General features: G+C 43.9%; 1 protein-coding gene across 1 annotated transcript in view; it reads left to right on the forward strand.

The window, feature by feature from the left end:
- The window catches only part of LOC106539466 (transmembrane protein 132D), a 296,128-nt gene that overhangs the window by 165,204 nt on the left and 106,672 nt on the right, over positions 1–24,252 (forward strand). The window contains exon 4 of the mRNA XM_087705809.1: positions 22,615–22,798. Within this exon, the coding sequence (XP_087561935.1) occupies positions 22,615–22,798 (184 nt within the window). The remainder of the gene's footprint in view (positions 1–22,614; positions 22,799–24,252) is intronic.

Raw genomic sequence — 24,252 nt, forward strand, 5'->3', positions numbered from 1 at the left:
ACAATGTTGTGTCTAGACTAAGAAAAGAAAAGAAAAGAAAAGAAAAAAGCACAGCTCAGGACAAGGGCAAACTCATTCACGCCAGATCTCGAATCGAGAGCCCTACGTCAAATTTCTGCACTTGGGATTGACTTTGAGTATCAAAAAGGTGTGGGACCAGGATTGCTCAATGGTTAAAGGCACTGAGTTTGTCAGCTGGAAAACTTTCAGCCTGGAGACCTGAGCACCACTCGACGGGGTGAAATCTCATTACTTTTCCCAGCTTCTGCCCACCTAGCAGTTCCAAAGCATGCAAATACGAGTAGATAAATAGGTACCACTTGGGTGGGAAGGTAACAGTGTTTTGTAATCCTTGGAGTATTGTTGTCAATTCATAAAGCATTTGCACATCTGTTATCAAATTGCCATGGTGAGGAAATGGGGGGAGCTCATTCCACGCATACCTTCGGCTAGAGTTGGATCTCAGATTACTACAGCAGGTTTGTGATGTATGTACCTTGTTGGAGAATGTGATTTATGACACAGACTGAGCGGAGGGGAGACACGGGGGCAAAGTTCAGTCATAATTTAAATGAGGTCAAATCTGACTGCAATGGGGGATTTCTTTTGAAACTTGGCTCATGAATTAATTAGGGCATCTTTTGGAAATCTAACAATAGTCATCCTGGCCACATGACCACAGAAATTGTCTTTGGACAATGTTGGCTCCCTCAGCCAAGAACGGAGATGAGCACCAGCCACTTCCAAAGGGAACTTCTGTTCCATGGGCTGATTGCTCTCACTGCCAGAAAATTCCTCCTAATTTCCAGGTTGAACCTCTTGTTCAGTTTCCATCCATTATTCCTTGTCTGGTCTTCGAGTGCTTTGGGAAATAGCTGGACCCCCTCCTCTCTGTGGCAGCCCCTCAGATATTGGAAGACTGCTATCCTATCTCCCCTCGTCCTTCTCTTCACTAGACTAGCCAGGCCCAGTTCCTGCAACTGTTTATCGTATGTTTTAGCCTCCAGTCCCCTCATCCTCCTGGTTGCTCTTCTCTGCACTCTTTCTAGAGTCTCAACCTCTTTTTTATAGTGTGGTGACCAAAACTGAATGCAGAACGATAGGTGTGGCCTTAACTAAGGCTTTATAGAGTGGTATTAGCACCTCACTTGATCTTAATTGTATCCCTCTGTTAATGCAACTTATGATTGTGTTGGCTTTTTTGGTTGCCACCAAATACTGTTCAAGCAGGACATAGGCTCCGATGACCAGAAAATGAAATGAAAGATGTCAAAATCAATCCCCTACTTCCCTATGCATCGAAGCTTGAATTAAGGGAATTTAATAGTTTTTAATCTCTTTAGGGCATCAGCTTTTATTGTCTTACGCTAGCTTGTTTTATAACATGTGTTTTAGCAAATCTGCATATCACCTAGGGAACTGGCTTCTGAGTTGCTTACTTTTTTTTTTAACCAAACAAGAAAATAATTAAATACAAATTCTTCATATCATGCTTTTTTCTCTGAACGATAACAGGTTTTTAAAGTATCATCTTGCCTGTTATATTTAACCGCTGCTTATTCAGACAAATAAAGCTTTTCCCTCCGTATTGTTTGAAATCCGCATTTTATTTTAATGCATTGTTTGGGTGTTTATTTCACTCCCTTATCTTCTGGATGATCGGTGAAGGGAGAAGTGGGTTAAATGGATGTTAAACAACCCAAGAACACAATCACTCTGGGTTGGAACGGCTCCCAGCAGGCACTGAATGTGTTTTGTTGTGGAACAGGGTTGTGAAGAAAAGGACAACAATGGTCACAAAAGCTGTAGACTTTGGAATAAGGCAAGGGTCTTCCACAGTTCCCTGATATTGTTCTGACTCCTTGTCCTGACAAAACCCCTTTTTATGAAGCTAATGTGAATTCCTCTCATTCACATTCAGCAAAGTCCCAGCAAACAGTCTTTTCAAGGGTGAATTTACAACCACAGACCTCATCAGAGATGCCAGGCCAATGTCTTCCAAACGCAATGGCTGTACAAGAAAATACTTGGCAAAGGAGTGTCTGAGAGTCACGAACAAATCTTCATACTAATTAAACAAATTAATTGCCTCCTGCAAACTCCACTCCCCTTTCGCTCCTCTTTATTCCCTATGGGAGGGGCCATTCACCTGTGTCTTTACTCCTGAGTTGCCCCTTTTTCCTTAACTCTTCCCTTCTCCTGGCAGCTCTGCGCATGCACACATCGGGAACAGGCTCCTGATGTTCTTCTGCCCCACTTATCTTTAACTCCGAGGGCAGCTGATAACTGTCAGATGGCCCTGGCCCCAGACACAGAGCCCTTGTCAGAGCCTTCGCCAGACTCCATGACCGGCCCATGTTCCTTCCCAACCTCCTCACTGTCTGAGTCTGCCACCAGCTCTGCTGGCTATTAATGGGCCACAACAGATTTCTCCATGCTCCAGGCAATGAGGGCTAACAAAAGCAAAGCATCTCTCATGTAGAAGGACCTTAGCATGGTAATGAAGCCATGGATTTATTCCAAGAAGATCCTGAAGTCCCTTTTGGCATCTCTGGAAGACTCATCTAAACAGAACAGTTGCAGGAATTGGGTATGACCAATGAAGTGAAGACAAGGATAGAGAATGCTTGAACAGCATTCTTCAAATTGAAAAAGGTCTTCTGCAGTCACAACATAAGCCCAAGCCTGAAAATTAGTCTTGTCAGATGTTACATCTTTTCTATCTTGCTCTACAGAATGGAGAGTTGGTCTCTGACAGAAAGCCCCTTGAAAAGACAAGAAGAATTTGAAATGTGAATTTACAGGCAGCTGTTGCTGCGTTGACAAAATCAGAAATGAGGAGGTGGTAAGCCACCTGGGAAAGACGAGGGAAATCATCAAAACCATAAAAGCAAAACTTAGAATATTTCAGACATATGATGCAACACCTGGGAAAATACATAATCCTTTACTTAATCCTCCATGAAAAGATTGAAGGCAAATGAGGTCCGGGCAGAAGAAGAACATCATGGCTTCAAAATCTAAGGGATCAGTTTGGACAAAACTCAGTAGCACTTTTTCATGCGGCTGTTGATAAAAATAGGATCGCCAATGTCCGATGACAGATATGGCACAAGAAGAAGAAAGTTTAATGAAAACAAAGACTAGGGGTCACATGATAGCAGTCTTCCAATATCTCAGGGGTTGCCACAAAGAAGAGAGAGTCAAGTATTCTCCAAAGCACCTGAGGCAGGACAAGAAGCAACGGATGGAAACTAATCAAGAAGAGAAACAACCTAGAAATAGGGAGAAATTTCCTGACAGATACAACAATTAATCAGAATGGCTCTGGAAGTTATGGGTGCTCCATCATTGGAGGCTTTTAAGAAGAGACTGGGCATACCATTTCAGACAAATAGCTATCCAGTCTGTTTTTGAAAATCTCCACCGATGGAGCACCCAAATGTATTGCGTGCAAACCATTCCAGTGATTAATTGTTCTCCCTGTTAGGAAATTTTTCCCCTTAGTTCTAGATTGGATGTCTCTGTGATTAGTTTCCATCTGTTGCTTCTTGTCCTGCCTTCAAATGCTCTAGAGAATAGCTTGGACCCCTCCTCTTCTTTGTGGCAGCTTTTAAAAAACACATTTAAAAAATGGAATGCAATTATAAAGCAGGATATAATAAGGGGGCCTTTGCAAGTCCACAGTGATTAAATGAAAATTACTCAATTGATGCGTCTCATCTTAGTATCTCTTGAGGAGTTTAAGATTGTTTACTTCCTGTTGAAATACAATTCTTGCTGCTGTGAAAACATGCAATATCAAATATACATTCCCTTTATCACATTTTTCTGGTATTATCCCTAGCAAAAATAGTTCTGGCTTAAAATCTGCATGCTGACTTAACATTTTTTCTAACTACATATATGCATTTTCGCCCAGCATTTTGGAAAAGCAAGGAAACACCTACGGAAGAAGATATAATTAAAAAAAATATTGGACTGTGCAGAAATGGACAGATTAACACTGAAGATAAAAGAAAAAGGAGACACAGAATATTTTAGGACTTGGGACTTGTTTTTATAAATGGTTGGACAACAGGGGTAGAAATTAAGAATTTAAGAAGTATATGAGTTGACTCAGTACACTGTTCATTAAGCACATGTTGTATGTAAAGAGAAAACCAATGATAGATAGATAGATAGATAGATAGATAGATAGATAGATAGATAGATAGATAGATAGATAGATAGATGATAGATGATAGATAGATAGATAGATAGAGGAGGCAGAGAGAGAGACAGAGACAGAAACAGGGACAGACAGACAGAGACAGAGAGAGAGAGACAGGGAGAGAGACACACACAGACACACACAGAGAGAGAGAAAGCAGAGAGAGATAAAGAGAGAAAGAGAGAGAGTGTGAGAGAGAGACAGAGTGAAAGACAGAGAGAGAAGGAGAGAGAGAAATAGAGAGAGACAGAGAGGGAGGGAGAAACAGAGAGAGAGAAAGACAGACAGAGAGATAAAGAGAGAGAGAGAGAAAGAGACAGAGATACACACAGAGAAAGACAGAGATAGATAGATACACACAGAGAGAGACAGAGAGAGACAGACAGACAGACACATACACACAGACCACAGAAACAGAGAGAGACAGAGACAGAGACACACAATCAGAGAGAGAGACAGAGACAGAAACAGACAGATACACAGAGAGACAGACAGACAGACACACACAGAGAGACAGAGACAGAGAAACAGAGAGATAGAGAGACACAAACACAGAGACAGAGAGATAGACACACACACAGAGAGAAACAGAGAGAGACAGAGAGAGACAGATACAGAGAAAGAGAGAGAGAGAGATTGTTTATTTGATACCTTTCAGGTCCTCTATGCCCGTTTTGCTTCTTAGTGGACTGTGGGCTAAGCATGATTTGTAACTCTGCAGCTCCGCGTCAACCATTTCAGCTGCAGATTAAAATATTATAGGATGTCCATTTCTGTCCCTTGCCCTGCTTTTTTGAAATCACTTTACGGTAGAGCTCCTTGTTCGAAAACTCTCCTGCCGTTCTCCTGCTGGTCTGTTGCCCCCATAGTGCCAGGCTTATAAAACTCTTAGAAAAGATTAAAAGCCCTGGGTACCTTGTGATTACGTCTGAAAGAAGATGGAAACCAACCAACGTCTTTAAGGTCCAAGGAGCAGAAAGGCGTTTCCAGGATTGGCTGGGAGAGAACTCAGAATGAAAGAGGCACGAGGGAACGGTAATAACTGCTTGGGATTGACCCCAGGACTCTCGTGAAGCTGACACACTTCTGAAACTGATTGGCTCGTTCAGCCCCAATTATTTTTCCCCTCTGAAAGTGATCTTGTGACTGTCCTTCACAAGATCATTGTCCGGGTCAAAGGACATCCCAAAGGTGCTTTTTCAAGAGGCAACTGGACATTCCTTTTTATTTCCCTTAAGACGTTTGGTTTCTCCTTCAAGAAGCTTCTTCATTTCTGACTGAGCTGAGCGAGAATTCAGAAGGTTTCTTGCTCAGGCCTACAAACGGGAACCCAGTCGACTAAAGTCGGCGCAAGATAAGGGTCAATGCAATTCAAGAGGAGTTTGTAATGGATGATAATTTTTTATGTTTTTTTATGTTTAAAAATAAAAACAAATGGCAAAAAAAAAACAAAAAGAGGAGTTTGTTGTGGCCTGCCAGCGGCCAATGGAGCTGTCAGCAAATTCGGACAATGAGTAGGTTAGGGAGAAGATGGGCCAGTCCTGGAGTCTGGAGAAGGTTCTGAGGAGGGCTCTGTATCAGAGGCAGAGAGGGGGCCGGGCAGTCCAACAGTTATCAGCTGCCTTCAGAGTCAAACATCAGTGAGGCAGACGAACAGCTGGAGCCTGTTCCCAGTGTGTGCAGGAGCAGAGCTGCCAGATGAAGGGAACAGCTAAAGAACAGGGGTCAACTTGAGAGTAAGGCCACACGTGGATGATGAATGGCCCCTCCCAGAAGAAATAAAAGAGGAGCAAAAGGAGAGTGGAGTTTACAGGAGATCATTAGTTCACTTAATCGGTTTGTGACTCTCCGAGGCTCCTTGCCAAGATTTGTGGATATCAGCCTGGCAGCTCTCCAAGCCAGATAAGGTCTGTGACTGTAAATCCTCCCTTGAAAGACTTTGCTGGATGTGAATGAGCAGAATTCAAGGTAATTAATAAAAGGGTTTTTTGTCAGGACCAGGAGTTTGCTTCATGCTCTCGGGAAGCCTCGGTCAGAACAGAGTTGGATGTGAACCGCTTGTGGAAACATAACAATTCTAGGCTCATGACAAGTTTAACTCCACCCTCCCCACTCTCCCTGCTCTTCTCCTACACCCCTAGAAGCATGGATTGAGCTGACTTGCATCTAGTTTGGAGAAGAGAGAGAAGAAGGCAGGACATGCTAGCGAGCCAATTTTGATTTTTTTTCCCCTATACAATTCAACCTTTGGATCGCTTGAATCAGTCCCCTTCTGATTTGGAAAGGCAGAAAATTGGCTCAGAAGCAGTGTGGCCAGTGCAATTCATAAAATATCCCATTAGATTTCTCTCCCTCCCTCCCTCCCTCCCTCCCTCCTTCCCTCTCCCTCCCTCCCTCCCTCCCTCCCTCTCTGTGTTTGTGTGTACAAGAGCTTGACAAGTCTATTTCTCACTCCAGCAATTACTTAATACATCCCCTTAGAAATGTGATAATTGGATCCCGTGGCAAGTTTGCACACATTGAGGTGACCTTGACTCCTTAATTATGCCTTGCTTTGGGTAACTAGCTTTCTACTTCCATGCCAGTCACATCTGGTTTAACCATCATAGAAAAGAAGAAGAAAAAACTACAACCACAAATCCTTTCTTCCCGGAATTGAAACATCAGTCTTGATGAATGAATCTCTTCCTAATCTCTCTCCAGAGGCCACACGTTTGAAGAGGGATGGTTTTTTACAAAGAAGGTGTGGTTTTCTTCCAAGCTACCCATGCATCTGTCCTGCTCAGAGAGGACATAAAGTGAGACTGTGCTTCAAGGGACAAGAAATGGATCTTCTGTCCATGTAGTCTCCATGTATTTTTAATATTTTGCTTTGTGACTTGAGGTGAGCCAAGAACACTGTGCTCTCCAAACCTTAAGCAAGAGAGAAGGTTGGCCTCCTTGAGTGGTTGTCCTATATCTGCCACAAGAAATGGTCTGTTTTCTTCCTGGGAAATAGAAATGTAGTTAACTAAGTATTACAGATTTACAGAGGTGGAAGGGGACCTTATAGGTCATCTAGTCCAACCTCCACTCAAGCGGGAGACCCTATACCATTTCTGACCAATGGCAGTCCAATCTCTTCTTGAAAGCCTCCAGGGATGAAGCTCCCACAACTTCCAAAGGCAACTTCTGTTCCATCGGTTGACTGTTCTCACTGTCAGAAATTCCCTCCTTATTTCCAGGTTGAATTTCTCCTTGTTCAGTTTCCATCCATTATTCCTTGTCTGGCCTTTGGGTACCTTGGAAAATAGTTTGACCTCCTCCTCTCTGTTGCAGTCCCTCAAATATTAGAAGCCTGCTATCCTGTCTCTCCTGGTCCTTCTCTTCACTAGACCAACCATGCCCAGTTCCTGCAACTGTTCATTGTATGTTTTAGTCTCCAGTCCCCTCATCATCCTGGTTGCTCTTCTCTGCACTCTTTCTAGACTCTCAGCATCTTTTTTTATAGTGTGATGACCAAAACTGTATACAGTACTCAAAGTGTGCTCTTACTAAGGCTTTATAGAGTGCTATTAGTACCTCCCTTGATCATGATTGTATCTCTCTGTTAATGCAACTTATAATTGTGTTGGCTTTTTTGGCTGCCACTATAATAAGATAGTAGATTGGTTGGTTGATTGGCTGGTTGGCTGGTTGGCTGATTGGCTGGTTGCCTGCCTGGCTGGTTGGTTACATGCCATCCGGTCATTGTAAAGTCTTAGCAACCACATCAATAGATTTTGGCCAGAACAATGTGTGAAATATCCTTAGCAAAAACCCTTTCATCTCACCAGGATATAGAAAAGATACATTCCAAAGGAGCACAAACTGTGAAGATCAGACTGTTTTGTTGGGAGGAAGAGACTGAAGACGGTGTCTCCCTCGCGATTCACAAACTGTAGATCTATAGTGATGTAATTAGTTGCCTTAATTTGGCGAGATTCTGTCTGTAGGAAAGGGACAATAAAGGAAACTGTCCAGAAGTAACTCCACATGCTTTTCTTGGTTCTCGGGGCCCGACATCAACCAATACAAGACACCTCGCCCTTCACATAGGGCATCATTGCTGGAAATCCCATTTAAAGCGGATTTTGGAAGGAAATTCTCTTTCATCGCCAACTGAGAACTCGGCAGGGAAAAAAAGCAGACATATGCTCATACGTTTGTGCAAAGCATCCCAGCTCCTTCAGACATTTTCTCAGCTGCGTTCCAGAGACAGTAATTTCCGGCAATTTAGAGGTCGGCCTTGACTAACAGTGGCTCTCCAGCCTGTCTTGAAATCTTGAAGCACCCATGTGCTGTGTTAAATAAAAAATAAAAATAGAAAACAACACCCCCCCTTTCTTAAACCTTTTCATCGACAAACGAAAGCTGAATACAGACCGATTTCCTTCAAAAGAGGCATTGATCCAGCGTGAAGCGGAAGAAAAGACGGTTAAAAGGGGGAACAGCAGCCCTTTAATTATGATTGCGAAGGAAGGTTGCAATACCAACTCCTGAAAAATCGTTAGCAATTTTCCATGCATTCGTACATTATTCCTTTCAAGAGGAGGCATGGTAAGTGGCGATCAATTTCCAGTCAACATATATTTATTTTTTGGATTCCCCCCCAGCATAAAGGTGCATTGAAATGTTCGTGCCCTTGAATTATGGTCCTTAAAAAGGAGTCGACATCAAGACGAGAAACAAGGAAGAAGTTGTTCTTCAAAGTCAGATTGAATTGGTTGCTATATATGGACCAAACAAAGTGTCAGCATTCCGGCAAGGCCCAACTCCAATCAAAAACTCAGAGACAGGCATTTTCTCAAAGTTCCCATTCATTAGAGTAGGTATACGGGCACATCTGGGAAAATCCGAATCTGAGATTTTTGGGCTTTCCCTCAGTTGGAACAGAGTTCTTTTCAGGTGGGGAGGGGGAGTAGAACGTCGAACTGCTTAGCATCAGAGCATTTTAATAATAATATAAGAAATTATAAAGAGACTAAAACATATGAAGAACGGTCGCAGGAACTGGGTATGTCTAGTTTAATGAAAACAAGGACTAGGGGAAACATGATAGCAGTGTTCCAAAATCTCAGGGATTGCCACAAAGAAGAGGGAGTCAAACCATTCTCCAAGGCACTTGAGGGTAGAACAAGAAGCAATGCGTGGAAACCAATCAAGGATAGAAGCAACTTAGAGCTGAGGAGAAATTTCCTGACAGTTACAACAATTAATCAGTGGAACAGCTTGCCTCCAAAAGTTGTGAATACCCCAACATTGGAAGTCTTTAAGAAGATGTTGGATAGTCATTTGAAACGTTATAGGGTTTCAAGGTGCCAAGGTGGCGCAGTGGTTAAATGCAGCACTGCAGGCTGACTGCTAGATCAGCAGTTCAGCGGTTCAAATCTCACCGGCTCAGGGTTGACTCAGCCTTCCATCCTTCCGAGGTGGGTAAAATGAGGACCCGGATTGTTGTTGGGGGCAATATGCTGACTCTGTAAACCGCTTAGAGAGGCCTGAAAGGCCTATGAAGCAGTATATAAGTCTACTGTTATTGCTATTGCTATTGCTATTGCTATTCCTGCCTAAGCAGGGGGTTGGACTAGAAAATCTCCAAGGTCCCTTCCAACTCTACTATTGTATTGTATTGTATTAATTACTAATGATCTGATAGTCGTTTTGAAAACTCCTTTCTTAGCAAGCACCTAGAAGCCAAGAGAAACATATATGCCAAATTTCACGTTTGTAGGCTTTACGGTTCTGGAGATTTTGTGATGATGCATGAGTGGTATTTCGCTTATATATTATGGCCTGCCCCCCCCCCAACAATCTCAGCACTGCAGGCATTTGCAGTCTTATTTTTCCTGGTGTGGGTAGGGGGGCAGGCCAGGAGACCAGCAGACCCCGGTAGTATTGATTAAATAGATGGTTGTGTTTTAAAGCGGTCTGCCAGGAGGAAAACTCAACGACCTGATTCTCGCAAATAGGATTGTTCCACCGGTTCCAATAGGAAAATGGAGCTGGCTGTTTTCTATTTAGCGCCGGTAATCAACAGCTCTCGGCTGTGCTGTGGGACAGAGAGCTTCAAAAATGAGATTGGCAAACCCCGGGGCAACATCTCTTAAGATTGAATTTCCTGCGGCTCTCTTGGGATATGCTTCGTTTGGACTTATATTTCTTGTATCTTCTTTGCCCAGAAGATTTGGAAAATGTTGGCTTCTCAGCACCTTTGGACCTGTGTAATAGTCCCGAGGGATGCGATGGCTCAGTGGCTAAGATGCTGAGTTTATCAATCAGAAGGTCGGCAGTTCAGCGGTTTGAATCCCTAACACCGTGTAACAGAGTGAGCTCCCATTACTTGTCCCAGCTTCTGCCAACCTAGCACTTCAAAAGCAGGTAAAAAATGCAAGTAGAAAAATGGGAACCACCTTTGGTGGGAAGGGAACAGCATTCCGTGCATCTTCGGCATTCAATCCTGCCGGCCACATGCCCACGGAGACGTCTTCGGACAGCGCTGGCTCTTTGGCTTTGAAACGGAGATGAGCATCACCCCCTAGAGTCAGGAACGACTAACACATATGTGCGAGGGGAACCTTTACTTTAATAGTCCTGAGAGCCCCAAATCTGGAGGTGAATGAATCCACCTTAAGGATTTTGACGGATCAATCCAGAACAAATAAGTTGTCGTTGGAGCTTTGGAGCTGCCTCAGACTGGAACATTGGGCTCTATCTAACAAAACAAAATTTAATCGTGAAAAAAAGGAAGGTTCTACATTTAGGCAAGAAAAACCAAATGCACAGGTACATTATAGGTGGAACCTTGCTCAATAGTAGTAACTGTGAGAGGGATCTTGGAGTCCTAGTGGACAGTTACTTAAATATGAGCCAGCAGTGTGCAGCAGCTGGCAAAAAAGCAACCAAGATGATTCAGGAACTGAAGGCTAAAACATATGAAGAACGGTTGCAGGAACTGGGTATGTCTAGTTTAATGAAAAGAAGGACTAGAGGAGACATGATAGCAGTCTTCCAATATCTCCGGGGCTGGCTCAAAGAAGAGAGAGTCAAGCTATTCTCCAAAGCACCTGAGGGCAGGACAAGAAGCAACAGGTGTAAACTAATCAAGGACAGAAGCAATCTGGAACTAAGGAGAAATTTCCTGACAGTGAGAACAATTAATCAATGGAACAACTTGCCTCCAGAAGTTGTAAATGCTCCAATACTGGTTAGTTTCCATCTATTCTTTCTTGTTCTGCCTTCTGGTGCTTTGGAAAATAAGTTGACCCCTTCTTCCTTGTAGCAGCCCCTCAAATACTGGAAGACTGCTATCATGTCTCCACCTAGTCCTTCTTTTCACTAGATGGAGCATACCCAATTCTTGCAACCGTTCTTCATATATTTTTGTCTTCCAGCCTTTGATCATCATTGTTGCCCTTCTGTGCACTTTTTCCAAAATCTCAACCTCTTTTTTTTGTAAGGTGGTGACCAAAACTGGATGCAGGATTTCAGGTGTGTCCTTACTAAGGCTTTATAAAGTGGCACTAATTCCAAGTCTTCTCTATGTTCGATGTGATAACGCTCCAGATGGTTGAAGACTGCTGTCATATTCCTCCCTCACAAATCTCGACTGTTAGAATAAACATATCCAGATTGTTTAACATTCCCTCATGGTGTTTAGTTGCTCCACTAAATTTGCTTGTTTGCCACTTTCCTTTTTTAACCGTGATCTCCAGAGCTGTGCACAATTCGGTTTTGATCCAGGAATTGGAGCAAAATCAACTCAATCTAATCTCCCACTTGAATGGATGTTTGGGAGTGTGTTGTTTAACTGTTGTTGTTGTTAGTTGCGAAGTCGTGTCCAACCCATCGTGACCCCATGAACAACGTTCCTCCCTGTCCTCTACCATCCCCTGGAGTCTATTGAAGCTCAAGGACTGACCGGTTGGATCGCCTTGCGGTCCAAGGGACTTGCAGGTTGGATAGATAGATAGATAGATAGATAGATAGATAGATAGATAGATAGATAGATAGATAGATAGATAGATAGATAGATAGGTAGGTAGGTAGGTAGGTAGGTAGGTAGGTAGGTAGGTAGGTAGGTAGGTAGGTAGGTACGTATACATACATACATACATACATACATACATACATACATACATACATACATACATACATACATACATAAATACAGTAGTTGTTGTTAGTTGCAACGTCGTGTCCAACCCATTGCAACCCCATGGGCAATGTTCCTGCAGGCCTTCCTCTCCTCTACCATCCCCCGGAGTCTATTGAAGCTCAAGTCGGCTGCTTCGGTGACTCCATCCAGCCATCTCATACTCTGCCGTCCCTTCTTCTTTTGCCCTTCATCGTTCCCAGAATGAGGCGGCCTAAGTCTTTGGGTTTTCTCTTCAGGATCTGGCCTTCTAAAGAGCAGTCAGGGTTGATTTCCTCTAGGACTGTCTGGTTGGATTGCCTTGCCGTCCAAGGGACTTGCAGGAGATGATAGATAGATAGATAGATAGATAGATAGATAGATAGATAGATAGATAGATAGATAGATAGATAGATAGATAGATAGATAGAGTAGTTATTGTTAGTTGCAACATCGTCTCCAACTCATCGTAACCCCATGGACAATGCTCCTCCAGCCTTCCTGTCCTCTACCATCCTCTGGAGTCCATTGAAGCTCACGCCGGCTGCTTCGGTGTCTCCATCCAGCCACCATTAGGCTCTTCTCCAGGGAGTCCTTCTTCCTTCTCATTAGGTGGCCAAAGTACTTGAGTTTCCTCTTCAGGATCTGGCCTTCTAAAGAGCAGTCAGGGTTGATCTCCTCTAGGACTGACCGGTTGGATCACCTTGCAGTCCAAGGGACTCACAGGAGTCTTCTCCAGCCCCATTGTTCAAAGGCCTCCATTCTCTGGCGCTCAGCCTTCCTTATGATCCAACTTTCACAGCCATCCATTGCAACTGGAAAAACTACCGCCTTGACTATACACACTTTTGTTTAATTGGGTACCTTCAAATTGGTCTGGTGATTTGGGAAAGCAAAATTGGGGGGTTAAGGGATTGCTTCCTTTAATATAGAGGGGAAATTAAATCAAACTGAGGCAGAGTCACCCATAGATACTTAGCCTTGAATTATTATTATCATTTGTCTCCCATGAAGTGTGATATTTATTGCCAATACTATTTATAACCCACCCAGTAACCATAGTTCTCTGGACAGATTGCAACATTACTAAAAGCATTTTAAAAATGCAATGAATATAGATATTTATATCCTGTCTTTCCAGCACCCAAAAGCACTCTGTACAGCTAATGTACATGCGGGCGCGCGGACACACACACACACACACACACACACACACACACGCCTGATGTACTAAAAGAAATTAATAGCCCTATCTATGATTAAAGATATTGTTAAACCAGCATATAAAATAATAATTTCAAGAATAAAGGCATGTTATCATTCGCCCCAGAGCTCCGTGATGAGGTGAGCTATGTGTCCCATTAAATTATTGAATTAATCTAGCATTCATTATTTATTTTCCTGGAGTTTTTTGTTTATTTATTTGTTTGTTTATTATTTATACCACCGTCTGCTCACTAAAGTTGTGTAGGACAGCTAGTAGTTGCAATCGGGTGAGCTGGTACACTGTGGGAATATAAATAATTCCATATAGATGCCCTTCTTTTTAACATCAGCCCTGCAAGGGGGAAGAGCAACCAAAGAAAACATAGCTTTCTTAAGTTTCTAGTCCTTATGACCAAAAAAAGATAGACCGAGCTCTCCTTTCAGTTAGTGTTTAATCCCAGTCACTCACAAGCATAGTTGCCTTCCAAATTAGCTTTACAATATCAATAATTAACAACAACAACAACATGATTCCACAATTCATTCTAAATTTGACAGGAACACCAATTTGTCCTGCTTCATGAACGGGAGTTGTTTTCGAAGCACTGACTTGATGTTTACCGACTCAGGCTTGAATAATTTATTGGATTATTATTAGATTGTGTGTAATAAATTCAGTGCTGATTTATCACTTCCTTCTTATAGTGTGGCAAATTACAGTTGGGTTTTTTTTTGGCGGGGGGGAATCGGGAGAAGATGTCCAGGACAATAGCAGAGTCTTATCAAACTAAATGTGTGTCTGAATTTGAAGATGTGTGTCATCCTAATGCTAGCATGTTATGGGACCTCGGGTCCCGAATGGCTCTGATGACGAACAATTCGGGTGCTGACTGAAAAATCTGCTAAATGCTTCACTCAACTTCACGAACCCATCCTCGGGTGCTGAATAAACACAGCCATGGCGATTTCCCCTGCCGTGGCCATTTCTCCTTCTGTGTCATTTCATGTGTGTACATGCGCAGTTTGTCTTACTTCTGGTCACGACCAAATCGGATGCCGACTGAAGTCCTGGATCGGCACCCGAGGTCCCACTGTATATAGCAGTGATGGTGAATCTTTGCGGCACTGAGTTCCCAAACTGAAATGTGCATGCATGCTCATGAATGTGCACGCACCAGAATGGTGGAAACCCAAAGACCAGCTGCCTGGTGTGCACATGTCTGTTTTTTTTGTCGTTTTCAGGCGCTTTTCAGGCTGTTTTTGGCCCCAAAACAGTCTGAAAAGTGGCCCCAAAACAGCCTGAAAACAGCCAAAAATGGCCCAAAATACAGCCTGAAAACTCGCCCAAAACTAGCCTGAAAACAGCCAAAAATGCCCCCCTCCAAAGCCTGAAAACCGCCCCCCCAAAAAAACCTGAAAATCAGCCCAAAACCAGACTGAAAACAGCCAAAAAGTGGCCCCCAAACAGCCTGAAAACTGGCCCCCTAACCGCCTGAAAACTGCCAAAAATAGCCCCCAAAACAGCCTGAAAACAGCCCGAAAAAGGCCTGACAATGGCCTGTTTTGGGGGGGCATTTTCTGGTGCTCTGGTGCCCACAAAGACCAGCTGCTTGGGGCATATGTGCAGACCAGAAACCGGAAGAGTAGCTGGTGATGGCACGCGTGCCCACAGAGAGGGCTCTGCATGCCACTTCTGGCATGCGTGCCATAGGTTTACCATCATGGGTATATAGCATGGAGACAAACTTTAGCCCAGTAAAGTAGTCTAAACAAGAAGCACACCCAGGAGTGTCTTTATTGTAGGGTTACAGTAGCAGAATCATGCAAGCCTAAAAACATCTCTCTTTCTCCCCCCTCGCCTTTACTTCCTAGGGAACTAGGGAGGGTCCCTTCTGAAATATTTCCCATGCCCCTTTTCCACCTGGGGGCTGAGATACCTTTTCCACAATGGTTGTCCAGTCTGCAGCTCCTCTTTCGGTCAGCCTCCCGAAGTAAACCAGTTAGAAATTGCAACCAAATGAGCTAATTCTACCTCGTTATAAGGTTGCATTGACAAAATCTTCCAAATATGGAAGGTGTTCTGAGCGAGGCTTCCCAAGAGCCTGAAGCAAACTCCTGGTCCCGACAAAAACCTCTTTTATTAATTGACTGTGAATTCTGCTCATTCACATCCAGCAAAGTCTTTCAAGGGAGGATTTACAGTCACAGACTTTATCTGGCTTAGAGAGCTGCCAGGCTGATATCTGTAAATGGAAAGGAGTCTTGGAGAGTCACGAACCAATTAAGCGAACTAATTATCTCCTGCAAACTCCACTCCCCTTTCGCTCCTCTTTTATTCCTTTTGGGCGGGGCCATTCATCGTCCACCTGTGGCCTTACTCCCAAGTCAACCCCTGTTCTTTAGTTGTTTCCTTCATCTGGCAACTTTGTGCATGCGCTCACTGGGAACAGGCTCCAGCTGTTCTTTTGCCCCACTGATGTCCGACTCTGAAGGCAGCTGATAACTGTCAGACGGCCCTGGCCCCCTCTCTGCCTTCAGCACAGAGCCCTCATCAGAGCCTTCCCCAGACTCCAGGACTGGCCCATTTTCCTTCCCAACCTCCTCACTGTCCGAATCTGCTACCAGCTCCACTGCCTACTGGCGGGACACAACAGAAGTACAGTTGTCTTTCCCCTTTCCTTTACAGCCTGAGAAACTAGGGAGTGTCCCTTCTGAGTGTCTTTCTCCAACCATTTTGCACCTCTGGGCTATGCAGTCTCTTACTTGACCACAGCCTTGGCAGTTTCTCTTCTCCCCATATCCCAAGGTCTTTCTCACATAGCATTACAGCCACCTCCTTTACAGGCTGAGGAACTAGGGAGGGTCCCTTCTGAGCATCTTTCTCCATCTGTTATGCAGCTCTGGGCTCTACAGTCTCTTATCTGACTCTTCTCTTGATAGTATCTCTTCTCTCTGTTTCATTATAGTCTTATAGTGGATATATTTTTATAAATATTAGACCCATTTTTTGGATCGCAAACATGATTAGCCATGAATTTTTTAAAAAATTATTTCCAGTGTATTGCCCAGGACATAATTATTGAGCAACGTGTCAACATCAACAAGTGTAAGTGCAAGTTCACAACTGATTTTTTCCCCTAGTGTCATTGTAACTTTGAATTGTCATTAAACTAATGACTGTTAAGTCAAAGACTTGAATCTTGTAGATAAAACAGATTAACAGAGTTGGAAGGGTCCTTATAGGTCAGCTAGTCCAACCCCCTGCCCAAGCAAGAGACCCTACACTATTTCTGACAAATGGAAGTCCAGTCTCTTCTTGAAAGCTTTTAGTGATGAAGCTCCCACAACTTCCGAAGACAACTTCTGCTCATTGGGTTGATTCTTCTCACTGTCTCCTTATTTCCAGGTTAAATCTCTTCTTGGTCAGTTTCCATCCATTATTCCTTGTCTGGCCTTCGGGTGCTTTGGAAATAGCTTGACACCCTCCTCTCTGTGGCAGCCCCTCAAATACTGGAAGACTGCTCTCCTGTCTCCCTTGGTCCTTCTCTTCACTAGACTAGCCAGGCCCAATTCCTGTAACTGTTCTTCATATGTTTGAGCCTCCAATCCCCTCATCCTCCTGGTTGCTCTTCTCTTCACTCTTTCTAGAGTCTCAACATCTTTTTTATAGTCTGGTGACCAAAACTGGATGCAGGATTCTAAGTGTGGACTTACTAAGGCTTTACAGAGTGGTATTACTACCTCCCTTGATCTTGACTGTACTCACCAATAAGAGGAATGGCAAAAATCCAATTTTACCGCTGTCGCCTGTATGGATGTGCAGTACTTCCAGTTCTGTCCCCAAGTTTCAGCATTGTACAATGTGTGCACTGGTGTTGATTATACCTGTTGGAGATGTTGATTGTATTTGTTGAAGGGCTGAGCACATTAAAGCTTTGCAAATCTCAACGGTCACGGTTTTCAATCCCACTCACTCAGAGAAGGGAAGAAAAGTTGCATGTTTGGAGAGAGAAAATGCCTTTATAAATTGGTGTTTTATGGGGGGAACCCCACCTCCCAAAAAATGTGCTTCCTAGTCTGATTCTTTTAGGTGTAAAGGGGCGTGGTGGCTCAGTGGCTAAGTCACTGAGCTTGTCAACCAGAAAGGTCAGCAGTTCGGTGGTTCGAATCCCTAGCGTGGCGTAAGAGAGTGAGCTCCCATTACTTGTCCCAACTTCTGCCGACCTTGCAGTCCGAAAGCACATAAAAATGCCAGTAGAAAAATAGGGGCCACCTTTGGTGGGAAGGGAACAGCGTTCTGTGCGCCTTCGGCGTTTTAGTCATGCCAGCCACATGACCACAGAGATGTCTTCGGATAGCACTGGTTCTTTGGCTTTGAAACGGAGATGAGCACCGACCCCCAGAGTAGTGAACGACTAGCACATATATACCTTTACCTTTATTCTGATCCTTTGGAGCAGAGGTTTAAGAAATGTCAACGTACTGGTAGTGCTCAAGATATAACCACAGTTGAGCCCCTAAATTTATGTTGCTCAGTGAAACATTTGCTAATGAGTTTTGCCCTATTTTATGACTTTTCTTGATGCCGTTGTTAAATGAATCACTGCATTGGTTCAAGTTAGTAATCTGGTTGTCAACGCTGTCAACTTTGCTCGTCAGAAGGTTGCAAAAGCAGATCATGTGACCTTGGGACACAGCATCCGTCATAAATATGAATCATTGCCAGGCATCTGAATTTTGATCACACGACCATATTGCAATAGTCTCTTTGTACCTTTCCAGACAAATGTCTGGCTAATCTTTTCTTGAAAATCTCTAGTGATGAAGCACCCACAATTTCCAGATAGAAGCCATTCTACTGTAGTCGCACCCACCACCTAAAATGGATGAATGCATAGATACAGGATGAAAAGGAACCCTTTCATTCATTGCTAGTTTTGGTTTTCATTTCTGGAATGAACAAGCTAGCACGAACCCAGAAAAATCTCAGATCCTTGAAAGAGTGCAGAGAAAAGCAACAAGAATGATGAGGGGACTGGAGGCTAAAACATACAATGAACGGTTGCAGGAACTGGGCGTGGCTAGTCTAGCAAAGAGAAGGACCAGGGGAGACAGGAGAGGAGTCTTCCAATATTTGAGGGGCTGCCACAGAGAGGAGGGGGCCAAGCTATTTTCCATGAAGGCCAGAGAAGGAATAATGGATGGAAAGAGAACCAGGAGAGATTCTACCTGGAAATAAGGAAGAATTTCCTGACAGTGAGAACAATCAACCAATGGAAAAGAAGTTGTTTTCCGAAGTTGTGGGAGCTTCATCACTGGAAGCTTTCAAGAAGAGACTGGACTGCCATCTGTCAGAAATGGTGAAGGGACTCCTGCTTGGGCAGAGGGTTGGACTAGATGACCTACAAAGTCCCTTCTAACTCTGTTAATCTGAATCTCTCTCAGACGATCAAAGGACTGGAAATTAAAAGAAATACGACGAATGGTTGCAGGAACTGGGCATGGCTAGTCTAGGGAAGAAAAGGACCAGAGGAGACATGATAGCAATCTTCCAATATTTGAGGGGCTGCCAGAGAGAGGAGGGAGGGTCAACCTATTTTTCAAGGCACACCTGAAGGCCAGACAAGGAATCATGGATGGAAACTGAACAAGGACAGATTCAACCAAGAAATAAGAAGTAATTTTCTGACAGTGAGAGCAATCAACTGATGGAACAGAAGTTGCTTTGGAAGTTGTGGGAGCTTCATCACTTGATGCTTTCAAGAAGAGATTTGGCTGGCATTTGTCAGAAATGGTGTAAGCTCTCCTGCTTGAGCAGGAGGTTGAACTAGAAGACCTCCAAGGTCCCTTCTGCTCTATCCTGATTGATTGAATCACAGGGACCTTGGAGGTCTTCTAGTCCAACTCAAACAGAAGTCCTTATACTATTCTGGACAAAGGGTTCGACAAAGGTCAAATCTTCTCTTGAAAATCTTCAGTGTTGGAGCACCCACAAGTTCAGCAGACAAGCCATTCCACTGATTAATTGTTCTCACTGATGGGAAATTTCTCCTTAGTTCTAGGTTGGATCTTTCTTTGATAACTTTCCATGGGTTATTTCTTGTTTTGTCCTCAGTGGCTTTGGAGAATAGGTCTCTGGAAGGGATATAGTATCTCCTGCTTGAGCAGGGGTTGGACTACAAGACCTCTAGGGTCCCTTTCCAATTCTGTTATTCTATGTTATGTGTATCAGACATCTTGGTCCAGTCCAGAGCACGCTTCTCTTTGCATACCGAAAGCTGGTTAGGTTTCATCCTGCAACCTCCTCAAAACCCCACTTCCCACCACTTCTCAGGTCACAGATAGCGTGGGCCCCGATTTGTCGTTTGCAAATTGCCCGTTTGTCGGCTTTGACACCAAGAGGCAAAAAAATTAATACGATGTTAAAAGGAAAGGAAGGGAATTCATTCTGTGTCATTAATTCAACAGGGGAGCCTATGACAAGATTTCCTTTTTTAAAAAAAAAGGAAAATAATGGTAACGGTGAATATTCGCATTCCTTTCATCCCCTGAAAACCAGAGGCAGAACTCTGAATCCCAAATAGCATTTTTGAGATGAAAGCAAAAATGATAAAGCCAGCTTGTTTGTGTGGCACTGCGTGATCCAAGCTCTAGGGATGGATGGATGGATGGGCAAAAGGGAGGGTAGATAGCAGTGGTGGGTTGCAGGCGGTACGGGCAGACCGGTGCCTGCCCAGAGCACCAGGTACCGTTCCAGTACGGTGCTCCGGAGGCCCCATCCGGCTGTCTGTTGTTCTTACCTGTCTTTAAACTCTTTGGTGCTTCTGCGCATGCCCACGGCGCGTATAGCACCAGTGCGATGCTCTGCTGAGCAGCTGGAGCATCGCGGAGGCTCACGGAGGTGTCGCTGGAAGGTAGGACGCATCCGTGAGATGCATGAATGCTGCACGCATTCATGTGGAGGATGCCGGGCCCCGTTGCAACCGTACCAGTTGCAACGGGATCTGGAACCCACTAGTGGTAGGTAGGTAGGTAGGTAGGTAGGTAGGTAGGTAGGAAAGAAGGAAGGAAGGAAGGGAGGAAGGAAGGGAGGAAGGAAGGAGAGATAGATGCTTAATGTTTGAGAGTTTGTTCAATCATTATATCCATTGTTAACAAAACAGACAGAAGTGTGTATATTTAATTTTGTACGCTCTTGAGGGGTTTAATTGTTAGGATGCTTTGTAAGCTGTATAGGGAGATGAGGGAGAGAGAGAGAGAAAGAGAGAGAAAGAGAGATAGATAGAGAGATAAGACAGACAGACAGAAGATACATGGTTGGAACTAGATAGATATGGCTGGAAATAGATGGAGATAGATAAACAGAGAAATAGAGAGAGAGATGGGTGGAGAGGATGGATGGATGGATGGACAGATAGACAGACAGGAAGGCCTGGAGGAACATTGTCCATGGTGTCATGATGGGTCAGACACGACTTCACAACTAACAACAAAAGACAAAGGGCCAACCCACTATCTCTTTCTCTAAAAGTCATAAGCAGAGTAGAGTCACTTCACGAAGGAGGCACCGTTTAATCTTTTATGGTTTTGCTTCCAGCACAGTGGCTGCTTTTAATGGGAGGTTTACAACATTGGGTCCTTTAAGCTAAGGATCACTTTCTTTCCTTTAAATTTCCTCTTTTTTATACTCTCTCCTGGTGGTGAATCATTTCGGAATGACCAGAGACGGTTGTAATATCACGCCTGGGAAGGACACGATATAAAAATGAGTGATATTCTCCTAGCTTGGCTGGTAATTCTTGGAGCTGCCATGAAGATGGTGACAGAAACATGGAAGGGAATTTGCAGAAGGCTGGGTGCACCTGCGATGTTCTAATTAAAGCTTTCTGGCTTCCTTTTATTTGGGTTGTATTTAACAACTAACCGATAAGCCTGGCGTTGCCCGGGTATTTATTTATAGAGGGGAAATGTCTGGACCAAACGTAATTTCTAAGGTTGGATTTTCCCCCTTACCAGAGTGAGCCCCCTTGTGGAGTACTGTGGAGCCATTACCATGGCAACTGCATTGCCCTGCACAGTAGAAGCCATTTTGCAGAAGTACAGTAGAAGCCATTTAAGGCACAACAGGCTGTATCTTAACAGAGCGCACACCCCAAGGGGTATTAGGGATGTCTTACCCCCACAATATTTTTTCCCAGAGAGTAAGTCATCTGTGTACCCAGTTTGGTTGAAATTCCTCGAGTCATTCCAGATGGTGGAACACACACACACACACACACACACACACACACACACACACACACGAAGAAAAAAACAGCCTACTAATTTACAGGTGCAGGAGTTACTTCGTAGGTTTACAGAAGCTTACCTTTGAAGTCCTAAAGATGCTTTTAAAAGGCAATTGGACTTTCTTTGTTTTTCCTTGAAGAGGTTTCGCTTCTCATCCAAGAAGCTTCTTCAGTTCTGTTCTTCAGTTCTCCAGTTCTCCAGAAGTAAAGAAGCTTCTTGGATGAGAAGCGAAACCTCTTCAAGGAAAAGCAAAGTCCAGTTGCCTCCTGGAAAAAAAAGCACTTTGGGGACAATCAAGACTTGGATGAATGAGAATCTCCATAGATGCTTACCTCTGAAGATTATCACAGGAATTATAATCTGTATAAAATGCAGAAGCAGTGTAATACTTTATTATAGTAAATCTTTGATTCTGCAGATCTAGATTGAGATAGACCAGAGGAATATCTGAATTACAGCAAAAGATGCACTTCAGCCAAGCAATGGACAAAGTCCGTTGTTTGCCAAACCAATCTGGGCAATGTTTGATGCTCTTCAAGGGCAGCCCCATGTAGAGCGCGTTGCAATAGTCAAGACTATTAAAAATAAATAGCAAAGGGGCTCTGAATGGGCACCTCTTCCCATGTAAAATGGGTTAAGTCAAGAGTTGATTCTCGAGACCAGGATGGCACTGTCTAATGAATGACTAATCATGTTTGCTGACTCTGTGCATTTTTCCCTCTCTTTGTCTCTCTCTCTCCCTCTCTCTCTCCAGCACGTCTCCTTTTTCCTCTGAGATCCTGCAGATGGATTTTGAGATGGAAGCTCTCAGTGAATTGCAAGGAATGCAGTTTGTTACGTGGCAGGTTGAATATCCCGGAGGAAGGACATCTGACCTCAGCATCTCCAAGATTTATGTCAGCCAGAAGGATCTCGTTGGCATTCTTCCCTTAGCTATGGTATGATGAATTATTTCTGCTTTTGGGTTGGGGATCTCAACCAGTGGCGGGATTTAGCCAGTTCGCACCTATCCAGGAGAACCGGTTGTTAACTTTCTAAGCAGTTCGGAGAACCGGTTGTTGGAAGAAATCTCATTTTGTTTTTTTCCACTTTACAGGGCTAATCCTGTAAGGAAGGCAGGAAGGAAACATTCTGGTGTTGTTTCTAGCCTAATCTTTATTGCCCTGCTTACAGAAACTGCCTCTCCGCTTAATCCTTATTACATTACAAGCCCATCGATATGAGTGACGGTGAATTGGCCATGCCCACCCAGTCACATGACTACCGAGCCCCACCTACCCTGCTGGTCATTAGGGCAGAGAACCAGTTGTTAAATTATTTGAATCCCACCACTGATCTCAACCGTAGTAGCTCCTCCACCATGTGAGTAGACCAGAGTGGAATGCAACAGATATGCTCTTGCCTTCCCAGTCCCTGAATGTGAAGGTTGAAATTCAGGTGTGCTCCAGGTTATTTCCGTTACCTTACGATCAGTGGTGGGTTGCTCTTACTTTTGCTACTGGTATGCTGCTCGTGGTCCGTTTGTGCACACATCAGATGTGCTTTGTACATTCGCCTGACATGCACTGTGCACGCATGCCCACTCCACCGCCCCTGCGACACCCAGCTGCTCGTCAGAGGCTGCGCAGGCATCGCACGCTGTGCGTGCATGCTCAATTGCCCCGGTTACCTTAAAAACAGGTAAGGAACGTAGGTGGACACGTGGGCCAAATGAGCCACCATACTGGTACGGTGGTCACTGCTCCCGACTACTACCGGTATGGCTGTACTGGGCCGTACCGGCCGGAACCCACCACTGCTTACAATGCTTTGGAAGAGCAGGGGAATTCAGAAGAGTAGTAGATAAAACAACCATGGTGGAAACCTGGCTGAACTGGGGGAAGGCTTTTCTTCTTGGATTCAGGATATTGGAAATTATTTTGGATTTTCCCTGTTTAAGTTAATGTTCTGCAGAACATGTTCTGTGTTTCCCCGATAATAAGACAGGTTCTTATTTTCTTCTGACCCCCAAAATAAGCGCTTGGCCTTATTTTCGGGAGGTCTTATTATTTTTTGAGGTGCAGGAGGTGGCAAGTGTGGTCACCTCATGACTGCTGCCTGTTGCAATATTTTGGGGGAGGGCTTATTTTGGGGGAGGGCTTATTGTAGCACATGCGCTCAAAAGCCCGATTGGGCTTATTATTCAGGGATGTCTTATTTTCAGAGAAACAGGATAGGTCTTCTATTTTATGAGACTTCGATGTCCCCTAATTCAATTTCTCCCATGTTCTGTCCACCATTCCTGGAATGGTTGCTCCATCTCTGACACACTTCTCTGTTTTGTTAGAAGAACTTTCTAGTGATGTATCTTGGTATTGTAGGTTATGGATGTTCTCTGAGATTGGATTTTCAT

The sequence above is a fragment of the Thamnophis sirtalis genome, unplaced genomic scaffold (genome assembly GCF_051295495.1).
Source record: "Thamnophis sirtalis isolate CommonGarterSnake01/CBP01778 unplaced genomic scaffold, rThaSir2_p1.2 scaffold_2, whole genome shotgun sequence".
In the NCBI taxonomy this organism is placed as follows: domain Eukaryota; kingdom Metazoa; phylum Chordata; class Lepidosauria; order Squamata; family Natricidae; genus Thamnophis; species Thamnophis sirtalis.